This window comes from Calliopsis andreniformis, chromosome 1 (genome assembly GCF_051401765.1).
Source record: "Calliopsis andreniformis isolate RMS-2024a chromosome 1, iyCalAndr_principal, whole genome shotgun sequence".
NCBI lineage: Eukaryota > Metazoa > Arthropoda > Insecta > Hymenoptera > Andrenidae > Calliopsis > Calliopsis andreniformis.
This window is the reverse complement of record NC_135062.1, coordinates 2,978,046-3,000,026: the sequence shown is the minus strand read 5'-3', so window position 1 is coordinate 3,000,026 and position 21,981 is coordinate 2,978,046. Positions and strand designations below refer to the sequence as shown.

The 21,981-nt window shown below is 37.7% G+C and overlaps 3 protein-coding genes across 6 annotated transcripts; 2 read left to right on the top strand and 1 right to left on the bottom strand.

Annotated features, from left to right (window-relative positions):
• Positions 1-255: 255 nt before the first annotated feature.
• Sem1 (Suppressor of exocyst mutations 1) lies at positions 256-1,142 on the top strand. Of its 2 annotated transcripts, XM_076377190.1 has the most exons (4): positions 256-397; positions 510-655; positions 746-842; positions 1,006-1,142. In XM_076377190.1, exons 2-4 carry the CDS (start codon positions 547-549, stop codon positions 1,055-1,057), a joined length of 258 nt encoding a protein of 85 aa, XP_076233305.1. In that variant the 5' UTR covers positions 256-397; positions 510-546; the 3' UTR covers positions 1,058-1,142. The 2 variants fall into 2 exon arrangements, 1 of the variants encoding a protein (XP_076233305.1); XR_013001797.1 differs by having other exon boundaries at positions 292-655; positions 746-906; positions 1,006-1,140.
• Positions 1,143-1,496: 354 nt separating this feature from the next.
• LOC143178460 (uncharacterized) lies at positions 1,497-5,345 on the bottom strand. 3 transcript variants are annotated; one of them, XM_076377178.1, is made up of 9 exons: positions 4,846-5,345; positions 3,929-4,643; positions 3,532-3,862; positions 3,121-3,455; positions 2,826-3,057; positions 2,411-2,749; positions 2,155-2,308; positions 1,909-2,021; positions 1,497-1,826 (listed from the first exon to the last, which is right to left on the bottom strand). In XM_076377178.1, exons 2-9 carry the CDS (start codon positions 4,591-4,593, stop codon positions 1,518-1,520), a joined length of 2,478 nt encoding a protein of 825 aa, XP_076233293.1. In that variant the 5' UTR covers positions 4,594-4,643; positions 4,846-5,345; the 3' UTR covers positions 1,497-1,517. The 3 variants fall into 3 exon arrangements, with proteins under 3 accessions (XP_076233293.1, XP_076233287.1, XP_076233281.1); XM_076377172.1 differs by having other exon boundaries at positions 1,909-2,072; positions 3,121-3,452; positions 4,846-5,341; XM_076377166.1 differs by having other exon boundaries at positions 1,909-2,072; positions 4,846-5,340.
• A 3,915-nt stretch (positions 5,346-9,260) lies between these two features.
• LOC143182645 (uncharacterized) lies at positions 9,261-10,083 on the top strand. Its single transcript, XM_076383802.1, has 2 exons — positions 9,261-9,764; positions 9,808-10,083. Exons 1-2 carry the CDS (start codon positions 9,261-9,263, stop codon positions 10,081-10,083), a joined length of 780 nt encoding a protein of 259 aa, XP_076239917.1.
• Positions 10,084-21,981: the final 11,898 nt, after the last annotated feature.

Genomic DNA, 21,981 nt, shown 5'->3' with positions numbered 1-21,981 from the left:
ATAAATAATATTTATTCATAACAATAATTATTTGTATTTATACAATTTATATCATAAATTTATAATACAAATATGTACAATTATTTGAACGTATATTGGTCTGTTTGCTTTTAATGCAAGTCGGCCCGCCGACCGTGCATTTAGATATTGGCGGCTCCTGAGCGAGATTTCCAGAACTAAGTTTCTAGCAAGTTGGCATAAGCTTATTCGCAATTCTTCGCATCCCAGATTTAATTCTGACCATAGATATAGAAATATAAGACGGTGCGTATCGTTGCAGGGTGAGGAAGCCATCGTGGAAGGGGCTGCGAAGTAAATTGTGCCTAGATTTTATTGGCTATTGCTTATTACAATACTCGAACAAAAAATATCTTGCGGTTTATGCAATGTATTGCTAGTAAGAAAATCTTTTTCAAGCCTATGAGAGGTAGAATCGACCAAAGAGTATCTAATACTCTTTGGTAGAAATGCGACGTGTGATTGTTTTCCTTTACCCCTCCCCATTCCAGATGAACACACGTTTGCTTTTGCGAGTTGGCTGGTTATATGCGAATTCGGATAGGTGTTAAAATGACAGATAATAAAAACGATAAAGTGAAAGTTGATTTGGGTTTATTAGAGGAGGATGATGAGTTCGAAGAATTTCCTGCAGAAGGTATATAAATTTAAAGTAGCAAGTATTTATTTTAACGTATTAAATGTGTTTGTTATAAGTTAACCTCAATTTTGCTGAATGACTTGATAGATTGGACCGCCGTGGACGAGGACAATGAAGATATTAGTGTTTGGGAAGATAATTGGGATGATGATGACGTAGAAGACGATTTTAATCAGCAATTAAGGTAATTCATATGAAATTGTTTTGTAAAATACAGACTTGTGTGGTATAAGATGTATCCTATAAAGGTGTGTAACCTTCTGTATCTATCCAGAAAAAACGTAATAAGTAAGCAAATGCATTATATAGGAAAGTATTGTATGTATATATGTAATTATTTATTTCAGAGCACAATTAGAAAAACAGAAAGGTCAAAATGAACAAGGGAAGGAAAATTAATGAAATCATAAAGTGATGTCATTACTCATAAGAATAAATATGTATTAGATCATACATTTAATTTTCATATATTGATAAAGTTTTATTGATTGTGAAATATAAGTTTTCATAAACATTTGTACAAAACTTAAATATTAAATATGAATATACAGTTAAATACATAATAGCATTTAATATGCACAATACATTTCACTTAATTTCTAAGTGTAATGATCTCTTAATGAAAAAGATGTTTGGCATTTTATTATAAATACTTAATCAGGTACACAGTATGGTTTCAAAAATTTTGTAGTTCTGTGTTCTCAATTGTAAACAAATTTACTACATATGGCACATTGATTCCTTCTTGACTAAAATATATTTTGATAATTCATGGTTTTCAAGTGTATATTCTATTCATACATACGTATTGTAATTGTGTCATTTAAAATAAATCTTTTAAAAAATAATGACTGAATAATCACTGAAAAGATATGTTACCATGCGTTGTTCTACATGAAATAAGTAATTGTGATATTACAACATCTAATATTTGTAGATTTAAATCTTTGTTGATTTTCTTTATTTCATAAGAACTAAGCAGATACTTTAAAATATTTAGTGTATCATCTTCGCCAAGTATTAATTTTATATCACTTGGAATTTTTATTAATAATTCTTGTAGCAGTCTTTCTCGTAATTGTATTAAAGATTTATCAGAAGTTTTGTATTGTACATTGTGGAGAAGCGACACGTTACTTAGGCAGTCAAAAATCTGACAAATAGCAACCTGTAAAATTAAATGAATAATTTGACATAAAAGTAATAATTATAGTAATACATAATAATAAATCAATTATGTAATTCATTACTTGTAATACAGATTCAGTAACATTTCCAATGAGTAATTTTGTCCATCTGATAACTGCTTCTTGTTGTAAAGTATTGTTACTTCCAATTGCTGCTAATAATTCACAGATAAAATCTATGGCAACGCATGTTAATGTCAGATTAGAGTCTAATTCATCAACTTCTTCTGTTAAAAAAAAGAAAGATACAAAGACATATTCAACATGCTATGAAATTACTTATATATTATTATAACACGTTAAATGTACCTTCATAAGTACCCTTCACAATTTCCCACCAATGGGTTAATAAAGCAGAATCATTACTACCCTCTATTGAATCAACAGCTTCATAAGCTGTATCTACAGTACAATATTCAGTTCTTTCAGCTATCAATTGTTGTAATTCAACTGTTAAACTTTTCTATAACATAAGATAGTACATTTTATTTTTCAATTTGGCATAAACTATAAGAAGTATAAAACGTAATATCAGAATATGTGTACAAATTTGTGAATTAATTACCGATTTAATATCTTCAACGAATCTCCATGGTATATCAGCCAAAGGCATTAATGTAGGTAAAGGAATGTTTTCTTCTTCTTGTTCAATCTCGAACCCGGGAACAACTGTTCTTAAAGTATTGAAAACACCACTTACTGTTTTGGCTAAAAATTTGTCAAGACGAGGAGCAATAATATCCGCTTTTTTGCCAGCACTACTGCTTGGACGAAGAAAATGTCGTAGTTGTGGTGGACATTCACTAGCTAAGCGTGTAGTTAGTATTTTTAAATAATTTTCTAATTCAATACGTCCGCCTTCTGGTAATACCAAGTCTTTCATAATAGGCGCTAATTCTGGTATCTATAAATTATGTATTATAGTAAAAAATAAACTACATTATCGAAAAATACATTAAGTAGTTCGTTTCTTACTGTACCTCTTGCAGACTAGCATGTAACTGAGCAAAGTCGCGATACTGTCTTCTCACAGTAGCAGTTGTTGTCTCAAATAGATCAACTCCATGTTGTTCTACATCGTCAAATTGAATACAATAAAGCAATTGTTGTGAACCATCGGGAGCTGTGTGAAACTCTGTCCAAGGAATCAATAAATTTGTAAACTGATTACCTTCGTACACTACGTAAGATTTTTCCTCATTTCCAGTATGTCTGAAAAAATGTACTGGAGGTGTTTGTTTATTGTTGGTACAAAGTAAGAATATTACTACTTACAGAGGTGTGCTCACGGTTGATTTTTGTTGTAATACAGTTCTAAGTCTAGCAATTGTTGTAGCAAAGTCTGTAGGTTCTTCATATACAGGAGATATTTTATCTTCATCCATTTCAGAATCCACCTCAGACAAACTTTGACCCCAAAGACCTCTATGTTCTACAGCTAAATTTTCTAAACGCAAGGTAGGTCTTTTATCATTTATAGATAATGAAATACTTTGATCCTCGGTTGAAGTCTTTGTAAATAATTCTGATTGTGGTTTTGGTAGTGATCGTGGAATTATAGCAGCTGTTGAAGGTATAATCCCATCACTCAATGCATCCGAGATAATCTTCTAAAGTAATCATTTAATTAATTTATAACAGTTTATTAGTTATGTAAATATTAAATTTTATAAAATTATGTCATACTTTTGTGCGTGATATATTTTCCCTTTGGTTACTTTGATTTCTAATGGCTTCTGTTGTTGCAGGTTGTAATAAGTCCAATAATGTCTGAAATAGCCACTCTGGAGAACTTATTGTTTCTATAACTAATAGTAATCGTTTTGCTAAAATAGAAAGTAAGAGCTTGCATGGTAATGAACTTGTTAATTCCCATTGCAAAAATTCTTCTGCTAAAATAGTAATTATTTGATGAAGCATATGCTCCAATACTAGTATATTACGAGAACCAGGATGTAAATATTTAAATCCTTCTTCCATACTTGTTGCTGCTCCTTTTTCTATACGGCATGATGTCCTATAATAAAATGCTATCAGTTTTTTTAAAAAATTACTTGATAAAAATATAAACATAAATTCATACCTATGATATTCCTTTAAGTGTAATAAAAATACGTTAGCTAGTTTGTGAGTAAGCTTCATTTTATCTATTAGACTGGTTTTATAAAACAATTTGGTTAGCAATTTTTTTAATAATTCTTGCGCTTCGTCTGGAAATGATTTATCACTACTAATGGATTTATACCATGTATCTATACATTTTAAGTTTATTTCTTTCACCATGTCATTTATTCTAATTAACTTTTTGCTTTTTGAACTACTCCTTGTATTAGATATCATTCTTCTTCGCAGTTTCTTTGTGTTTGGAACATTATCTATTCTTTTTTCCATAAATACTTTCATAGAATGTGTATTTTCATGTATGGTTACCTTATTTGCAGATTTATCATTATATTTAGTTTCTTCTTCTGAATTGTGTAATTTCAAACTAAATGTTAACTTTCTATATAACCAATCATTTAGAGATTTTATATTTAATGGTCTGTTTGCTTTTAATGCAAGTTGGAACAAAAAACAACTAAGCCACACTGACATTATTGTAACAAATATAGCCCATAATATAGAAATATAAAGAGGTAACGATATAAGACCTGCCCATTCTTGTATGATTAAAGACAATGTTGCACTTAAGATACTTAAAATCAACAATATTTGGTTCAACCAGCTCATTGGTATAATTTTCCCCATTGTAAGTGTTGATAATTTAGTATTACATTTTGTGCTAATTTAATATAAACCTAAAAAAAAATATTTATATTTTTACACAGAACTATGGAAAGAGCAATCCTATAACATCTTTCAAAGATACAAAATGTAAAATACAGAAAATATCTGATTATTACTTAGATGTATAAAAATTAAAAAATTAAGTAAATTTGAAATTTCACTTTTTCTTGAAAAATAAAATACTCTTTTTTATTGCGTTATTGTAGAACATACCTTGTATTTTCATTGTTGACATATTATTTTCAAATTTAACCTCAGCATGTCCGATTGTAAAGTTTCTATTGTTCCACTTTGGATCGTTTAATACGTACGTATTTAGATTTACAACTTACTAGCTTACTCTTTTCGCATTTAATTGCATATCTATGAATATTTTATTTCTTTCGTAAATATTCTAACACACGAATTATATTTCCACGAAAATGGTATTTCCTTTGTTATTTGCCTCATTATTTTTGTTTGAATGAAATGAAATTATATTTTTCGTAATACGTAATTGTCGTAATTAATAACATCATGAACATTACTTCGTAAAAGGTGCACAAATCGTTGAACCACACTCAAATAAATTCCATGCACAACACGTAATGAGCTCTGAGTGTCGTATCGCTGGACAAGGTTACACATGCATTTATCAATCATTTTTTGTTGATAAAGAAGCGTGCTAACATATGTTTTATTAACACATGCGTATAGGTGAGTATGAATATAAAATTGTTAAAGGACTGAACATAGGGTTTATAGACATTCATGTGTGTCTGTTATGTGCATACATAGTTATTAAAGGAAAAATAGAGTCATAGCATACGTCACAGCTACAGACTTCTATACAGGGTGTCCCAGATTTTTTCGGCCAAACGGTGTCAGTATATTCTACGAGTGAAAATAAAGAAAAAACATCGTATAAACATAGGCTCAAAAATGTTCTATACCTCAGATTGCAAAAAGTCAAATTGTGCCACAGATACATCTAATTTCAATAATAATCTTTATTAACATATTATACATGTGTTATATATACAAATGTATCAAACAGTATTTATTACATATCTGATTACAGCAGGTCTGCATGTTTCAACATCATAAGGAAGTCAATGATCTGAATAATGAACTTCAGAACAATGAAAATATTTGAGGTTAATATTATAATTTGTATTAATTGCAAAGTTTTACATTATTTTTATTGTGTTGTATATACATGTATTGTTATTTGCACTCCAATAAAAACCAATTTATTTCTCTTACAATAAAAAATTATATTATTAACAATAAGTATTATTTTCATCCAATACTTTACCAGGTTATAAAATATTAATATTTAACATAAATACATATTTAAATGGACGTTCAAGTTTTAGCGTTTCTTTTGCACCTTTTCGTTGCGCATTAGTTTATATGCCAAATTCGTACATAAAAGTTGGGACACCTCACACAGAAACTAGCAGTCTAGTGTTTATACACTATATGTATAGAAGCTGTGGCATTCACGTCGCACTCTCTCTTCAAAAGTGGCGTAACTCAAAAATTATGATTTCTGAGTAACAGTCATAAAAAGTAGTATGATGTAAAGTATACATCCATATTTTGGCAAAAATACCTTTTTAAATGTTATCACTTTCATACACATATTTTATATATTACAATCATTGTAAAGTTCAAGAACTTTAGCAATTGAGATAAATGAAGTAACGAATGTCAAATCAGTATAAACATATTACATTATCACAAATTCTTCTTGTAACTAAAGTGTTCGGGACAACAGGGATATAAATCACATTAGGCTAATATTGATAAAATTGAGTTCAAAGATTTTTATTGCTAAATCTTGCAATCGGGTTAAAATTTATTAAATTCATGCTACATGCCGTATTTTCATACAATTTCTGTGCATAGTCAAAGACTGGCATAGTCAGCTTCTTGCTTATATCTGCTATGTTGAATTGTACGTGGCTTGAGGACGTTGTTGCCTCAAAATGTTAAACAAAAGTAAATATTTTAATTGGGCAGCAACGCTAACTTTTATTATTTTTTAGTAATTTTTATTATGTTGCATTTTATATAAAATGTTACTATACTTACCAGTTGGACGTTGTTAGCAAAGCAGGAATTATTATTGTTTAACGTGCCATAATGTACTTTAAACATATATTCCTACTTATATTTATTGTACCCTATATAATTCCTACTTAATATTATTAATAGATTGCGAATCTTTATGCATTTATGGAAAATTTCAACGTGCAAAAAAGGACAGAATCTATATTACATGAAAAAATGTAAAAATTGTAGAAATGTGGAAAGATAAATAGATTCTATAAAATTTGAAGGATGAAGCAAGTCTTTAATTAAGTTCCATTTCCCTAATTTTATGTACAAAAATAGGAATTTGCGTAAACATTTGCACTCTAATTATCAGATAAGATTCCGTTTGCTAATCGGTAGAGTACCTGCCTACTCTTAGGCAGATAAAAAAAACTGCACACACTACTAGAAGTTTTGGCGTAGAATTTGGAGGAAAACCACACACACAACGGGAACATTGCAAGAAAAGGACAAAATTTGTAGAAAAACTCGGCATCTATCACGAATGTTCGATGCGAAGGTCCGTCGAAAAACTAACTGTAACTTCTTGAAAAACTCGTCGACGACCATCCACAATACCTGGTGTTGTTAGATACCTCGCTCTTTTGCCAAAGATACTTAGCTTTACTAAAAACTTAGACTCAAAGTTCTTCAATGTTTGACATTGAAATTCCTGGTTTTAATGATTTCTGTAAATAAAATTAAACTAATTACGTGACTTAAATTGCGTTCGGTGTTTACGCCTATTGCACTAATTGCCAACAGTCTTTGCTTTCCTGACCGAGTATTACAAAAAATTGATAGAAGTAGATCTTCTTGATGTTTAAATAAACGGAATTTCAAATCAATTAACGCGTGGATACATGTTAAAAACTAAACCATCATATCCTTTTTCATGACGAAATGATATTCGTATTTTTCAAAAATGAATTGTGAATATTCACTTTCAGGTTGCATAAAACAATGTTCATAATCAATTTATGATATTAAATTGAATTTGACGTTTATCTTCAGATGAATTGTTTCCGAAATTCTGTTTGAACCTTAATAAGCAATTGCCATTGTTTCGAGTGCGAGAGTCCAATGTTTGGTCGTAGCAATAAATTTATTTCCTTTTCTTCATTACAATTATTACACATGGCACAATAGGGAAAACTCTTTAGATTCTCTTTTTACTCAGTTCATCTAAGAACTTTACAGGGATGAGGAGTAGCTAACGTGTTGGGGTTTTTCTGTTCTGTTACCAGTGAAATCTCAGCTAAGACTGACTTTGTCAAACATATGGGAGTTATTCCTTGCGCAATTTAGGAGAGAGGGAAAGTCCAAGTGCAACACCGAATGCAAAGCGCTCACCCAAGTTCAGGCATCTTCTATTGTTAAGAGTATCGAGACACTTCGACCTTTTAAAACATCCGGGTACCATCCATCCCAAAGATTTTGAGAAGCCTTGAGTGCTCGCTCTGGTCAATGTCAAGATTATTGCACTGAACCCAGGCGACTCCGCTTGCATCTTTCGGCGGTCCTGCAACGCACGTGTGCAGGCTTTTCTCCAACACTTTCCCTCTCTTCTGTCTATGAAACAAGAGTTTCGTTACGGACGTTTACGGACGTAACACCATATTATTACCTCCTGAGCGTGCTGTGGTTCTCTGGTGACCACAGAGGTAACTCTCGGACGAATTTGGATTTCTTACGTCTTTTTCGAATACAGTTTCAAAATCAGATTAAAGATTTTGCGTTTTCGGTCAAGGATATTTTCGGAGAACTGCCGTTAAAACTTTAGGCTACGCAATTCACAACGCTAGGCAGACGCCAGTATACAAAACATGTTCGCTGGTCGTCTCAATTGTGTTATAGCGACGTGCCGTACGCCCAAAAAGGTAAATTATCTAGCGTGCAAACGACTAACGTAATTTATGACTCTCTCTTCGACGAAGCTATTTTTGAGTAAACATTCCCAGAGTTTCTTTTAAGTATGTTCCAGTAGAGTTTGTCAAGATGTCCTCAATAGCAATCTGCGGGCGTCATAAATTAGGGGTTTCCAGAGGGCACTCAGCACGGTCCTATCGTCTTTTGACTAAGTGGGCCTTGAACGAGTTGCCTGAAGGAAATCCCGGGGCGAAGAAAAGTTACACGGCAGAGACACCCCCACCGATAAACCAGCTGTCCTGAAGACAGTGAAACTGAGGGCGGTGTTTTGAGAAAACGACCAACCCTGATTGGAAATACTCTATGAGTGGGGTTAGCCAATCAGGATGGGAAAGAAGATGTACCAGTGTTATAAAAGCAAAGAACGTAGAGAAAAGATACGTTTTCCAAAAAAGAGAACACGACGTGTTAGTATTCTCTCCGAGTCGTCGGATCTGTTTGCTTAAATAAATAGTACTTATTGTCGTACAAAACATTTTGTCTAACAATCATTAGTCACAACCTTATCACCACCATAATTGGTGACCCCGACGTGATAATACGTTGACAGTGGTGAATGTGATTAGTGTAGAGACACTTAGTGTAAGAACACTCGTGTAAAAGTTAGACTTTGTGACATGGCTAGTGCAAATCATGGTGATTCAGCGAATGTGGACAGTGCTATGACACCGGAAGTGAACCGTGTTGGAATCAGAGTTCCTCCATTCTGGCCTGAGCAACCAGTGGTCTGGTTTCACCAAATTGAGGCACAGTTTGCTCTCAATAGAGCCACCGCGGACACGACAAAATTTTATTATGTCATGTCACAATTGGAACCAAAGTACGCTCTGGAAGTACAGGACATTTTCACAGATCCACCAGAGACTGAGAAATACGAGACATTAAAAAGGGAGCTCGTGCAGCGTTTGTCGACGTCACAAGGGAAGCGTATACGTCAACTTCTGGAACAGGAAGACGTCCGATCCGATCGGCGATCGGACGCCTTCCCAATTTCTTCGGCACATGAGGAATCTGGCCGGGCAGACAGTGTCCGATTATTTCTTACGAACGCTATGGTCAAGCCGGTTACCTGCGATGACACGCGCTATTGTCACCGCGCAAACGGATCTTCCGCTGGCAAAGTTAGCTGAAATTGCTGATCAAATCCATGAGGGGACCGCGCAGGCTCAGGTAGCGAGTGTGTCAACCGACACCGTGACGGACGTATTACTCAAGCGTCTGGAGAGCTTAGAGTTGAAGATTGCGGAATTGAGTAGGTCACGCTCAACTAATCGACCAGCCTCTAACTTCCGTCGTCGATCTCGGTCTCGTAGTGCCAAACGTGGAGTGCCACCAGCGAATAAACAGCACTGCTGGTATCATCGTGTTTTTGGTGCTAAGTCTACAAAGTGCCGTTCCCCCTGCAGTTATGTGGCGGGAAACGGGGAGACGCGTCACTGAACGCAGCTATCAGTGACGGTCCACGGACGAGCCGCTTATTTGTCACAGACCAGGTATCTAAGGAAGAATTTCTGGTCGATACCGGATCGGATCTATGCGTTTATCCCCGAATGCGTGTAAAAGGTCCGATCGCAAAGACAAAGTATGAGTTATTTGCGGCCAATAGTTCTACGATCCACACATATGGCATCAGGAGTTTCAACCTGGATTTTGAGCTTCGACGGGCTTTTTTGTGGAAGTTCGTTATCGCAGATGTGACAAAGCCGATCATTGGAGCAGATTTCCTGAGTCACTATGGGTTGCTGGTGGATTTGAAGAACAAACGCCTACTGGACCAGACAACATCGCTTTCCTCCATCGGAAGGGTTGCTGACGTCACTACCAGATCAGTCAAGACGATCGTCGGAGACTCGCCTTACGACCGATTGCTGGCGGAATTTCCGGTAATAGTGCGGCCAACAATTAACGACAGCGTAAAGGTAAAACACGATGTAGTGCATCACATAAACACTACCCCTGGACCACCGGCATTCTGCAAACCGCGCAGATTGTCGCCGGAATTGTTTAGAGTTGCGAAAACGGAATTTGAGAACCTCTTAAATCTGGGACACATCCGTCCTTCCAAGAGCCAGTGGGCGTCAGCCCTGCATATGGTGGTCAAGAAGGATAACGGATGGAGGCCCTGTGGAGATTATAGAGCTCTAAATGCCCGTACAAATCCGGATAGGTACCCGATACCACACATTGAAGATTTTTCGCGGATGTTATTTGGAAAGACAGTATTTTCAACCATTGATTTAGTAAGGGCTTATCATCAGATTCCCGTCCATCCAAATGATATCCCGAAAACTGCGGTAACGACACCGTTTGGGTTGTTTGAATATCTTGTAATGCCGTTCGGGTTGAGAAATGCGGCGCAAACATTTCAAAGATTTATAGATACGGTGCTACGAGGTTTAGATTTTTGTTATGCATATCTAGACGATATCTTAGTAGCTTCTTGTGACGAAAACGAGCATAAGGAGCACCTGCGCAAACTTTTCTCGCAACTGGAACGGTACGGTGTTATAAGCAACCTAAAGAAATGCGTTTTTGCGACAAAGGCAGTAAAATTTTTAGGATATAGGGTCAGCGCGGAGGGTACGGAACCGCTGCCGGACAAAGTCAAGGCAATTGTGGAATTTCCTAAGCCTAAAACTGTAAAACAGTTCCGAGGGTTCCTTGGGATGATAAATTTTTATCGCAGGTTCATACCCGACGCTGCTGTTTTGCAGGCTCCGCTCAATCAGTTTTTGAAAGGTAAAAAGCCGAAAAGCAAAGCACCGATTCCGTGGTCGACTGAAGCCGAAACGGCCCTAGAAAGAATGAAAAACGCGTTGGCAAATGCAGCATTATTGGCACATCCATCGCGCGATGCTCGACTCGCAATAATGGTCGATGCGTCCGATTTTGCGTTAGGTGCTACGTTACCGCAACGAGAAGGAGATGCGTGGCAACCATTAGCGTTTTATACAAAGTCTTTGTCGCCGGCACAGCAAAAATATAGCGCGTACGATCGCGAGTTACTAGCTGTATATTCTGCTATAAAGTATTTTCGCCATGCAATAGAAGGTCGCGTATTTACAGTATATACCGATCACAAGCCAATAATTTACGCGTTTAGACAAAAGCCAGAAAAATGCACGCCGAGACAATTTCGGTATCTTGATTTGATAGGGCAATATACAACGGACATACAGCACATTAGCGGGAAAGATAATGAGGTAGCAGACGCATTATCGCGAATAGAAACTGTAGTGACACCATTGAACTACGAAGAACTAGCTAGTTCGCAAGTAAGTGATAAAGAGATAAACAGTTTTCTAAATGCAGCTGACACCTCATTACAATTGAAGCGCGTACATTTTTTAGACAGCAACACACCCGTATATTGTGATGTATCAACTGGGAACGTACGTCCATTCGTGACACAGCCGTTTCGACGACAGGTGTTTAACGCAATACATGGATTATCTCATCCCGGTGTTAAAGCTACAGTCCGATTAATTAAACAAAAATTTATCTGGCCGTCTATCGAAAAAGATTGCCGCGATTGGAGCCGATGTTGTCTCGAGTGTCAGAAAGCGAAAATTAGTAGGCATGTAACGAGCCCGATTGGAAATTTTGAGCCACCGTCGCACAGGTTTGAACACGTGCACATTGATCTGGTAGGACCTTTACCGGTGTCCCGGAACAACAGGTACTGTTTAACCTGTGTCGATCGCTTCACTCGCTGGCCCGAAGCATTTCCTATCGAAAACATCGAAGCTGAGACTGTCGCTAGGACGTTCATTGCCGGTTGGGTCGCGCGTTTCGGAACACCTGTACGAATTACCACTGACCGTGGTAGACAATTCGAGTCAGAACTTTTCAAACAGGTAAATTCTTTATTGGGGTCAAGACACCTAAAAACCACCGCGTACCATCCGGCGGCGAACGGCCTAGTCGAACGCTTTCATCGCCAATTCAAAGCGGCAATAAAATGCCATAATGATGAACGGTGGACTGACGCCCTTCCTATTGTACTGTTAGGTATAAGGACAGCCTATAGGGAGGATTTAAAATCATCCACCGCAGAGTTAGTGTACGGTGAAAATTTGCGTTTACCGGCAGAAATGTTTATAAACGGAGTGAATTTTAACCGGGATCCGGTTCAGTTGATTCAGCAGCTCCGTGCACATTTTAGAGACATGCGACCAGTAGATGGATCACGTCACGGACAAAAACGGATATTTGTATTTAAAGATTTAGCTACAACTTCCCATGTTTTTGTTCGGGTCGATTCGGTTAAAAGTCCGTTGCAAAATCCGTACGAAGGACCATTTAAAGTACTCTCACGGAATGAAAAGACATTCGTAGTCCGGTTGCGAGGCAGGGATGTTACAATTTCTATTGATAGACTCAAACCGGCCTATCTGTTTCACGAAAAGAGTCAAGAGCAAGAGCAAGAGCAGGTACCTCCTATAAGCAACGAAGGTACAAGCACAGATAAACCGATTTGCGTACAGGAACCCTTACGTACCCGTTCGGGGAGACGGGTTAGGTTCCCAGATCGACTACAAGTTGGTCGATAACGACTTAGAGCTAATTCTGTAAATATTGTAAATAACGTATGAGTAAGACTTAGATTTAGATTTAGAGTTAGGTTAGAATAAGTAGGTTAAGTAATACAACGGAACGTTTGCACTGGTAAGGGGGTAATATAGCGACGTGCCGTACGCCCAAAAAGGTAAATTATCTAGCGTGCAAACGACTAACGTAATTTATGACTCTCTCTTCGACGAAGCTATTTTTGAGTAAACATTCCCAGAGTTTCTTTTAAGTATGTTCCAGTAGAGTTTGTCAAGATGTCCTCAATAGCAATCTGCGGGCGTCATAAATTAGGGGTTTCCAGAGGGCACTCAGCACGGTCCCATCGTCTTTTGACTAAGTGGGCTTTGAACGAGTTGCCTGAAGGAAATCCCGGGGCGAAGAAAAGTTACACGGCAGAGACACCCCCACCGATAAACCAGCTGTCCTGAAGACAGTGAAACTGAGGGCGGTGTTTTGAGAAAACGACCAACCCTGATTGGAAATACTCTATGAGTGGGGTTAGCCAATCAGGGTGGGAAAGAAGATGTACCAGTGTTATAAAAGCAAAGAACGTAGAGAAAAGATACGTTTTCCAAAAAAGAGAACACGACGTGTTAGTATTCTCTCCGAGTCGTCGGATCTGTTTGCTTAAGTAAATAGTACTTTTTGTCGTACAAAACATTTTGTCTAACAATCATTAGTCACAACCTTATCACCACCATAGTGTCATAAACTCAGACGACATCAGATACCTAAGTCACGCATTACCTGTGTATTGCCCTTGTGCATAACAACGTACGGGGTACGTCGTTCGAGGGATACTTGGTTACCTATACGGTCACTGTAAATTCACAATACGCTCAGAAGAATGTGATGCCTACGGCAATCGCTTATGAAGATCCAAAAAGAATTTCCGAGTAGACTCGTTTGAAAATGAATGTCAAATTCATTTGAACCCGTTCACGTTTTTCGACGACTTCGACTTGTTCACTTTGTATAATGCGTTCGCTGTTAATCACTCGCCAACGCTTGAAGGGGCTTTTCCGAGAATAGCCGATCATGCAACACCGCGTAATGAATTTACGTGTAGTTAACGTTTACTTTACGGTTGGCAGTCGTAAACCAATTTTGAACATTGTTTTATGCAACCAGAAAGTGAATATTCGCAGTTGGTTATTTAAAAATACGAATATCATTCCGTCATTGTAAGACAAGAATGTAAAGAGATACAAAATATTTCCGCGAACACAATTTCGATACGGTTCGCACGCTAAGCTCGAGGTCTGCTCAATCTTGAGGGTGCAGCTCGAATGCCTTTTCCTTCTTGGATAAGTCCTCGTTGTTCTTAAACTATCCCCTCAAGAGTCCGCCGTTAATTTACGACCGGGCCTGGCGTCACGCTAGTCGGGTCTGGCATCGGTTCGTCGGTCTTATCGACTGCGTTCGAATATACATTCAGGCTGCCTCTTCGAAATTTCCCTAACAGTCATGAAATAGGATATGATGTTTTAGTTTTTAAAATGTATCCACGTGTTAATTGATTTGAAATTTCGTTTATTTAAACATCAAGAAGATACCTCTATCTCTATCAATTTTTGGTAATAGGCGTAAACGCCAAGCACGATTTAAGTCACGTAATTAGTTTAATTTTGTTTACAGAAATCATTAAAATCAGGAATTTCAATGTCAAACATTGAAGAACTTTGAGTTTAAGCTTTTAGTAAAGCTAAGTGCCTTTGGGAAAAGAATGAGGTATCTAACAACACCAGATATTGTGGATGGTTGGATTGTGGATGGACCTTCGCATCGAATATTTGTGATAGATGCCCAATTTTTCTACAAATTTTGTCCTTTTCTTATGATATTCCCGTTGTGTACGTGGTTTTCCTTCAAATTCTACGCCAAGACTTCTAGTAGTGTGTGCAGTTTTTTTGCGTGTGAATTTTTTCTACTTCGAAATTTCATAGAGCGTGGATTATCTTGCTCTCTAGATTGTCAAGGGTAGGCAGGTTAGTGTTAGTCAACGATACTCTCGTATGGTGTTTCAATATTCGTGGATGATAGAATCATGATGTGTGGATGTGTCAAGTGAACGGACAGTTTACATGAAGGTGGACATACTAACCTTTTCTATTTCTTAGTGAGTGTTTTGAGTTGGTCTATGGATTTCAACAAATCGCCAAGATTATTGTTATTCAATGATATTCACAAATTTTGATTGAATTTTAGATTCTGTGGCCTTGTCGAGTGTCGTAAAATTTCCGATTAGCTGTTTGACGACGAGTGGCCTTTCCTCTCCTTTGTATCAGTGCGATACTGCTGTTCGGGTAACCACTGCCCGAGACCTTCGTGCGGGCTTATTTCTGGGGCTTTTTTCCAGATTGTTAGATGCTTACAACTAGCAAACGATGCTTTAAACGCGAAATCGTTATTTTTGATTTTCATTTTATTTTGGTCTCTAAAATCACCCTTTAAATTTATCCTGTGCTGTTTAGAAATACCCTATATAATTATAGATACGGCTTCAGATCATTTTTTTTAGGTAAAGATAAAATCATCTACATGACGTCACACACGAGCAAGATGTACAAGCTATGCTAGTATAACATATCTGCAATTTCGCAACAGTAACACACAGGTGTTCCGAACGTGTCGAACAGTTTTATTGTTTGACACAGGGTCGCCGTTAGAAATAACAAATATAATAATAAAGTTTTTAAGTGCAAATAATAATAATAATGAGTTGATAAGTGAGAATGAACAAAACAAATACTTATGCTTTACATGTTTTTTTATTAAAAAATTTGATAATATAGAATTATTTTATAAAATTTATTTTTCTTTCTTTACTTTGTGAAAATCATATCGTTGCAATTTAGATTGTTAGAGTTTTGGGCAAGTAATGTTTATGGCAGGGTATTTACAGCAGTCGCACAGTACGTGACAAATTTAGTTTTTGTCAGATTTAGTTTTACCAGATGTTAGTTTTTGCCAGATGTTCAATTTCGATTAGGAAAAGGTTTTAAGCAAGGTCCTGTCAGCATCGTGGATTTGGATCGGATTAGAGCAGCAACCGATTCAGACGCAGTTCAACAGAGCAGAATAGAAGACAGCCAACAGATTTTAGTGACACGTGGTGTTACAGAGATCAGAGTGAAAGTGTAATGTGCTATGAACAGTCTGTGGACAGTACAGAGGACTTGTGTATAACATAGTGGCTATCTTCACAAAGAAATCTGAAGATATCAGTGCCAAGAATTGACGCCACGATTGACGTCAGCGAGTAATCCACAGCAGCTCAGCAGAAGACAGGAAGCAGCCTACAGCAGCCCAGCAGAAGACAGAGATCAACCCGCAGCAGCCCAGTAGTTGATGCAGTCAATCGGCATTCACAGATTTAGAACGCACACTTAAAGTATTGTCATTGAATTACGTCCGTTCTTGTCACGTAAGCTTAAATTCCCTTTTCTATTTTTGTCATAGCGTATAATGGAAACCGATCTTAGAAAATTGATTGCCGACCGCGGCACTATAAAGGCAGCGTTAACTAGACTGAGTAGGTTGTTTCGTGCGGTTCAAGCTAGCGAGTCGCCGCGGCGACTAGACCCCCCTCCCTGCGGCCACCGGTGGGCGGATCGACGCGCATGCCCGATAGCCGCATCGAGGCGATAACGAACGCCGATCGGCAGCGCGCTTCTCTCTAACGATCATTGCGTAACGAATAATCGTAACTCTCTTGTCGATCGGATCGTAGCCTCAATCGCTTTGTTACACAGTTTTTTCTTTTGTCGCAAGTGTTAATCTTTTGTTTCTTTTTTTTTAACTGTAATTTGAGTGAAGATTAAGGACGTATCGTTTCTAAAGTTCGATCAAGAAATGAACTAAAGTATTTGGTGATCGTGCTCAAGGTAATTTCAAAGACCCTCCTTTCTTTGTCTTTGGTCACTGTGCTCGTTGTCTCCCGCTCCTTCTGTCCCGGAGTCCGGCAGGAATTTCGAGCGAAATTCAAGCAAATCAGCACATACAGTCCACTTACTTCGCCAAGTAACCGGCGTAGACGAAATATTTGGTCCTTCGAGCCGGATCTGTGGAATCACCAGAAAAAGGGCACAGTGTATTAAAAGGGTCATCCGATCCCAAACTCGTTGTGCACACCAGTTAGCCAAACAGGAGCGCTCGGAGTTGGAAAAGCAATGGCCAACAATAAATTGACCATGGACGAGATGCTCATGCAGCAGCAAGAATGCATGTCCGCAATCTCCCGAGCGCTATCCAACGTTAAGAAGATGGGTCAGAAAACTTACACCATCGCCAAATTGCAGAGTAGACTCTCAACTCTGCACGAAACACAGGTACTTTCATGAATCCGCGAAAACAGTGTTTGTAAAGGCGTTGTAAAAACGGTTAGAGGCAAATTTATGGTTGTATAATGGTTACAACACGGTTCAGAGTCAAATTGAGCGTGCAACTGAGGGAACAGACTCAGAAGCATCTCACGCAGCTGATAGAGATACGTTTGAAGATACGTATTTTAACTTGATAGCAGAAATAGAATCATATATAGAACGCGGGCAAGAAACAAATGGAGTAGTAAATCAGGTTGCAGCTCAAGGACCGTCTCCTGTATCCACCAATTCCTCTATATCAGTAAAATTGCCGGCAATACAGCTACCGTCATTTGAAGGGAATTACAGTGGATGGATCAGATTTAGAGATACATTCACCAGCCTAGTTCATGAGAGCGAGTTATCTGATGTACAAAAATTTCATTACTTGAATTCTTCATTGAATGGCTCAGCCGTGCGAGTGATTCAATCGTTGGGAGTGTCCGATGCGAATTATCATCTTGCATGGGACGCATTAAAGTCACGATACGAAAATTCTGCAGCACTTAGAAAGCATCATGTAACGGCGATTTTAGATATGCCCGTTATACAGAAACAATCTCCAACCGCGCTTCGAGAATTAGTTGACGATACCTGAAACCATTTAGCTGCTCTACGATCGGTAAACGAACCCGTTGATTCATGGGATAGTATTATTGTTCCAATTTTAAGCAGGAAGTTAGATGTAGTGTCTTTAAAGGAATGGGAAAAGGGGGCCACAGGTTCAGAAAGGGTCACATTTAAGAAATTTGCCGCATTTTTAGAGGAACGGTCCTCGTACTTAGGAAATATAACTTTACCGGCTCAGGTAGCCACGCTGAAAATTCAGCAGGATCTGCAGGTAGTTGCAAACCGTTTCGCGCAACAACCCACGTGGCAAGCACGAGTACCTGTCCATCGTGCAGTTCCGCATACCCTTTGTTTAGATGTGATAAATTCAAAGGGCTGTCCATTGAGGGTAAAACTCAGATAGTGCAAACATTTAATAGGTGCTACAATTGTTTACAACCCGGGCATCGTGTGCAGGCTTGTACATGCAAATGTTGTGACCTATGTGGTAAAAAACATCACATATTATTGCATCGCGTTCTAATTCCACGTTCAAACACGGCTGTTACGGAAGAACCACGACCATCAGAAAACAATACGACCATATCTTACGTCGTGAATTCAGATCGAAGTATTTTTGAACAAAGCGTATTATCCCCGGCAGTTATTTACATACCAGATAAACAAGGACAATGGACACAGTGTCGCGCGTTATTAGATTCGGGATCGCAGTCGAATTTTATTACGTACGAGCTATGTAAAAGGTTAGGAATCTAGACACGCGGTAGCGCCTCGATGCCCAGTACATGAAGTATCACCCTGTATATCTAAGAGATCCTATCTATAGAAAATTTAGAGAATAAGGGGAAACTTAGGATACGACAGAGGTGCGATGGCCAGATTGGGGAGCAGATGTCAATTTATGAGGAAAACGTGACTCCCGACAAATTTAAGAATTCGAAAACGATATATGTGTTTAACGTTTTATGATGGAGGATATTCGAATTTGGCGGGGTACGTTAGACTGGTCATAAAACATCTGCACTCCAGACGGGGCCTTAGGTAGCCAACGGGAGTTCGGGTGGATGTACCCCACGCGATCGACGTTCCCTCACTCCATCGACTCCGGAGGGCGGATATTTCTGAAAAAAAAGATTTGATGCTGGAAATGATTTTGCCGGATTTGGTGCCGGAAAGACAACGCCTTCAAAAAAGTGAGAATAAGAACCGTAGCTCGTCGGCGACGGAGTGATTTGAATTTTCCCAAGTATCGCGATAAGGAAACTCTATAGAGAGTTGCGTCCCAAAGTTTGATCCGTAACCATTGTACGCCCTAATTTTAATATATTTTGTTTTAATCTTCTTCAACAACAAGTGTAAATTTTCAAGAACCCCTCTCCATCCCTACATATCAATGATCTACATTGCCTTTCATATTTTTCTTCTATGATTGAGTTTTCGTCTAATTTAAAATTTGCATTCATTGGCGTATCTCTGCCTTTACAATTTTCCATATTATATTTCCTCAGAATATTTTTTAAATACTTTGTTTGGTTGATAAAAATTTGTCCTGACTTCTTGATAATCGAAATTCTCAAATATGTTAAATTTTCGCAACTCATGTCTTTCATTCTAAATTTTGTTGATAAGAAGTTTTTTAATCTATTTATCTCTCGTAAATCATTTCCCAATATCAGAAGATCATCTACATATAATGAAAGATACAAGTTCTTCCCCATACGATATAAACAATAGTCATTCTCCAACTTTATAAAACCATATTCTGTTATTATGTCATTGAATTTCTCGTACCAATATCTTGGTGACTTCTTCAATCCATATAAGGATTTTTCTAATTTCAAGACATGTCCCTCTGGTATGTCTAATCCTTGCGATGGTTTTAAATATACCTCTGTGGCGTTCGTCTGTATAGACAAATAAAACATTTGGCGTGCAGATGCTGACAAGGTTTGTGACACTTGCAACTACGGAAAACTATTTTTGAGAAAGCCAAGTAAATTTTTATTAGCTTCTCTTTTGTATGTATGTTTTCGTCGAGTTTTGTTTCGGGCCTCAGTAGCAATGCAGGCATCATAAACCCGGAATTTTTGAAGGGCCTCACGGCGATGGGTCCGCACGTGCGCGACCATCGGTGGACCTCGCGGTCAACTTCGCCGGCAAGCGAGGGCCTGGAGGAAATTCCAATGAATCACCAAAGTTTCCATAAGGGAGCTTACCCCCACAAGTCGTGCGCGTTTTCTTAGTTTTAAGCTTAGCGTGTAAGAAAATAGAGGGTACGGATGTCGGAGCCAAAGCAAGCTGATTGGTCAGCACCTGCGCGCAAAAATGAAAAAAAAGGGCGCACGTTTTCCGCGTGCGGTTTTGCTGGAAGCTTGGTGTCCGAGCGAGAGTTAGTTGAGACACGATACTCGAGCTTAATTGATTCATCAATAAAGAGTGAATCCTGTGAACACGTTTGTAACTTCAATCGTTCCCTTCACCTCTTCATTAATGCTGCCATATAAAAATGCTCCTTTTACGTCCATCTGACGTAAACATGTAATATTCCTTGTTAATAGCAGTGGATAACAGTACTCTTAACGTTTGTAATTTTAATACTGGTGAATATATGTCTTCCAAGTGTTCCTTTTGTTAGTACCCACGTACTACCAGTCTCGCTTTACATATTTCTGCTCCTCCTACGCTTTTCTTTGTGAATACCCATTTGATGTCCAACACTTTTTCTTTTTCTGGTTTTATCACAGTTTTCCACGTTTGACTCTCTTTTAGAACCTTTAATTCTTCCTCTACTGCCTTTCGTCATCATTAACGCAAATAAAAGTTCATCATTTTCTTCATTCGTGTCCATTTCATAATCTACATTCCATCCTGGTTTCCGAGTCTGCCTTTTCGCTCTCCCTTCTTGTTGACTCTCTGTAATACTGATTTCCCTCTGATCAGGTTCCTTATTCTTTTCCTTCTCGGTTTCCTGTTCTTTTAGTCTTGATTGACTTTCCTTTTCATTTGTTTCCTCTGTGCCTGGTGGTAAGTATACAACTTGATTTTCCTTTGGTCCTTCATCAAATTTAACGTTCCTTGCGTTTACTACCCTATTATTTTTATTGTCGAACAGTCTATATCCTGATGGACTGTGCCCGATCATAATCATCTTCTTCCCTGTATTATCTAATTTCTGCCGCAGTTCTTTTGGTACATGATTGTACGCCGCACATCCAAATACGCGCATATTCGATACATTTGGTTTTCTTCCAGTCCATAATTCACTTGCAGTTGCTTCTCTTCCTGCCGATGGACTTCTATTTGTAACATATGTTGAATATAGCACAGCATCTCCCCAAAATTCCTTTCCTAAACCTGACTCTAATAATATTGTTCTAGCTTTTTCAATTAAAGTGCGATTCATTCGCTTAGCTACTCCATTCATTTCTAGGTTATAAGGCACTGTATATTGTAGTAATATACCTACTTCCGCACAAAATCTTTGAAACTCTTTTGAAATATACTCCCTGCCATTGTCTGCTCGAATTTTTAATAAATTTGTATTACAATGTCTGGTTGCATATTTACAATAATCCTTAAATTTTTCAAATATTTCTGATTTCTAGATTAATTAGATATACCATAACAAAATGCGTATAATCATCAATAAATGTTAATAAATACCTATTACCTTCTCTATCATTTGGTGTAATGGGACCGCAAAGATCTGTGTGTACTAATTCTAATGCTTTGCTTGCTGTGTATCCTGTTTTATTAAGAGGTTGCTTTGTCATTTTCCATAATAGGCATGGTCCACATAGAGTACTTTCTAATCTCTCATTTTTTAACTCAC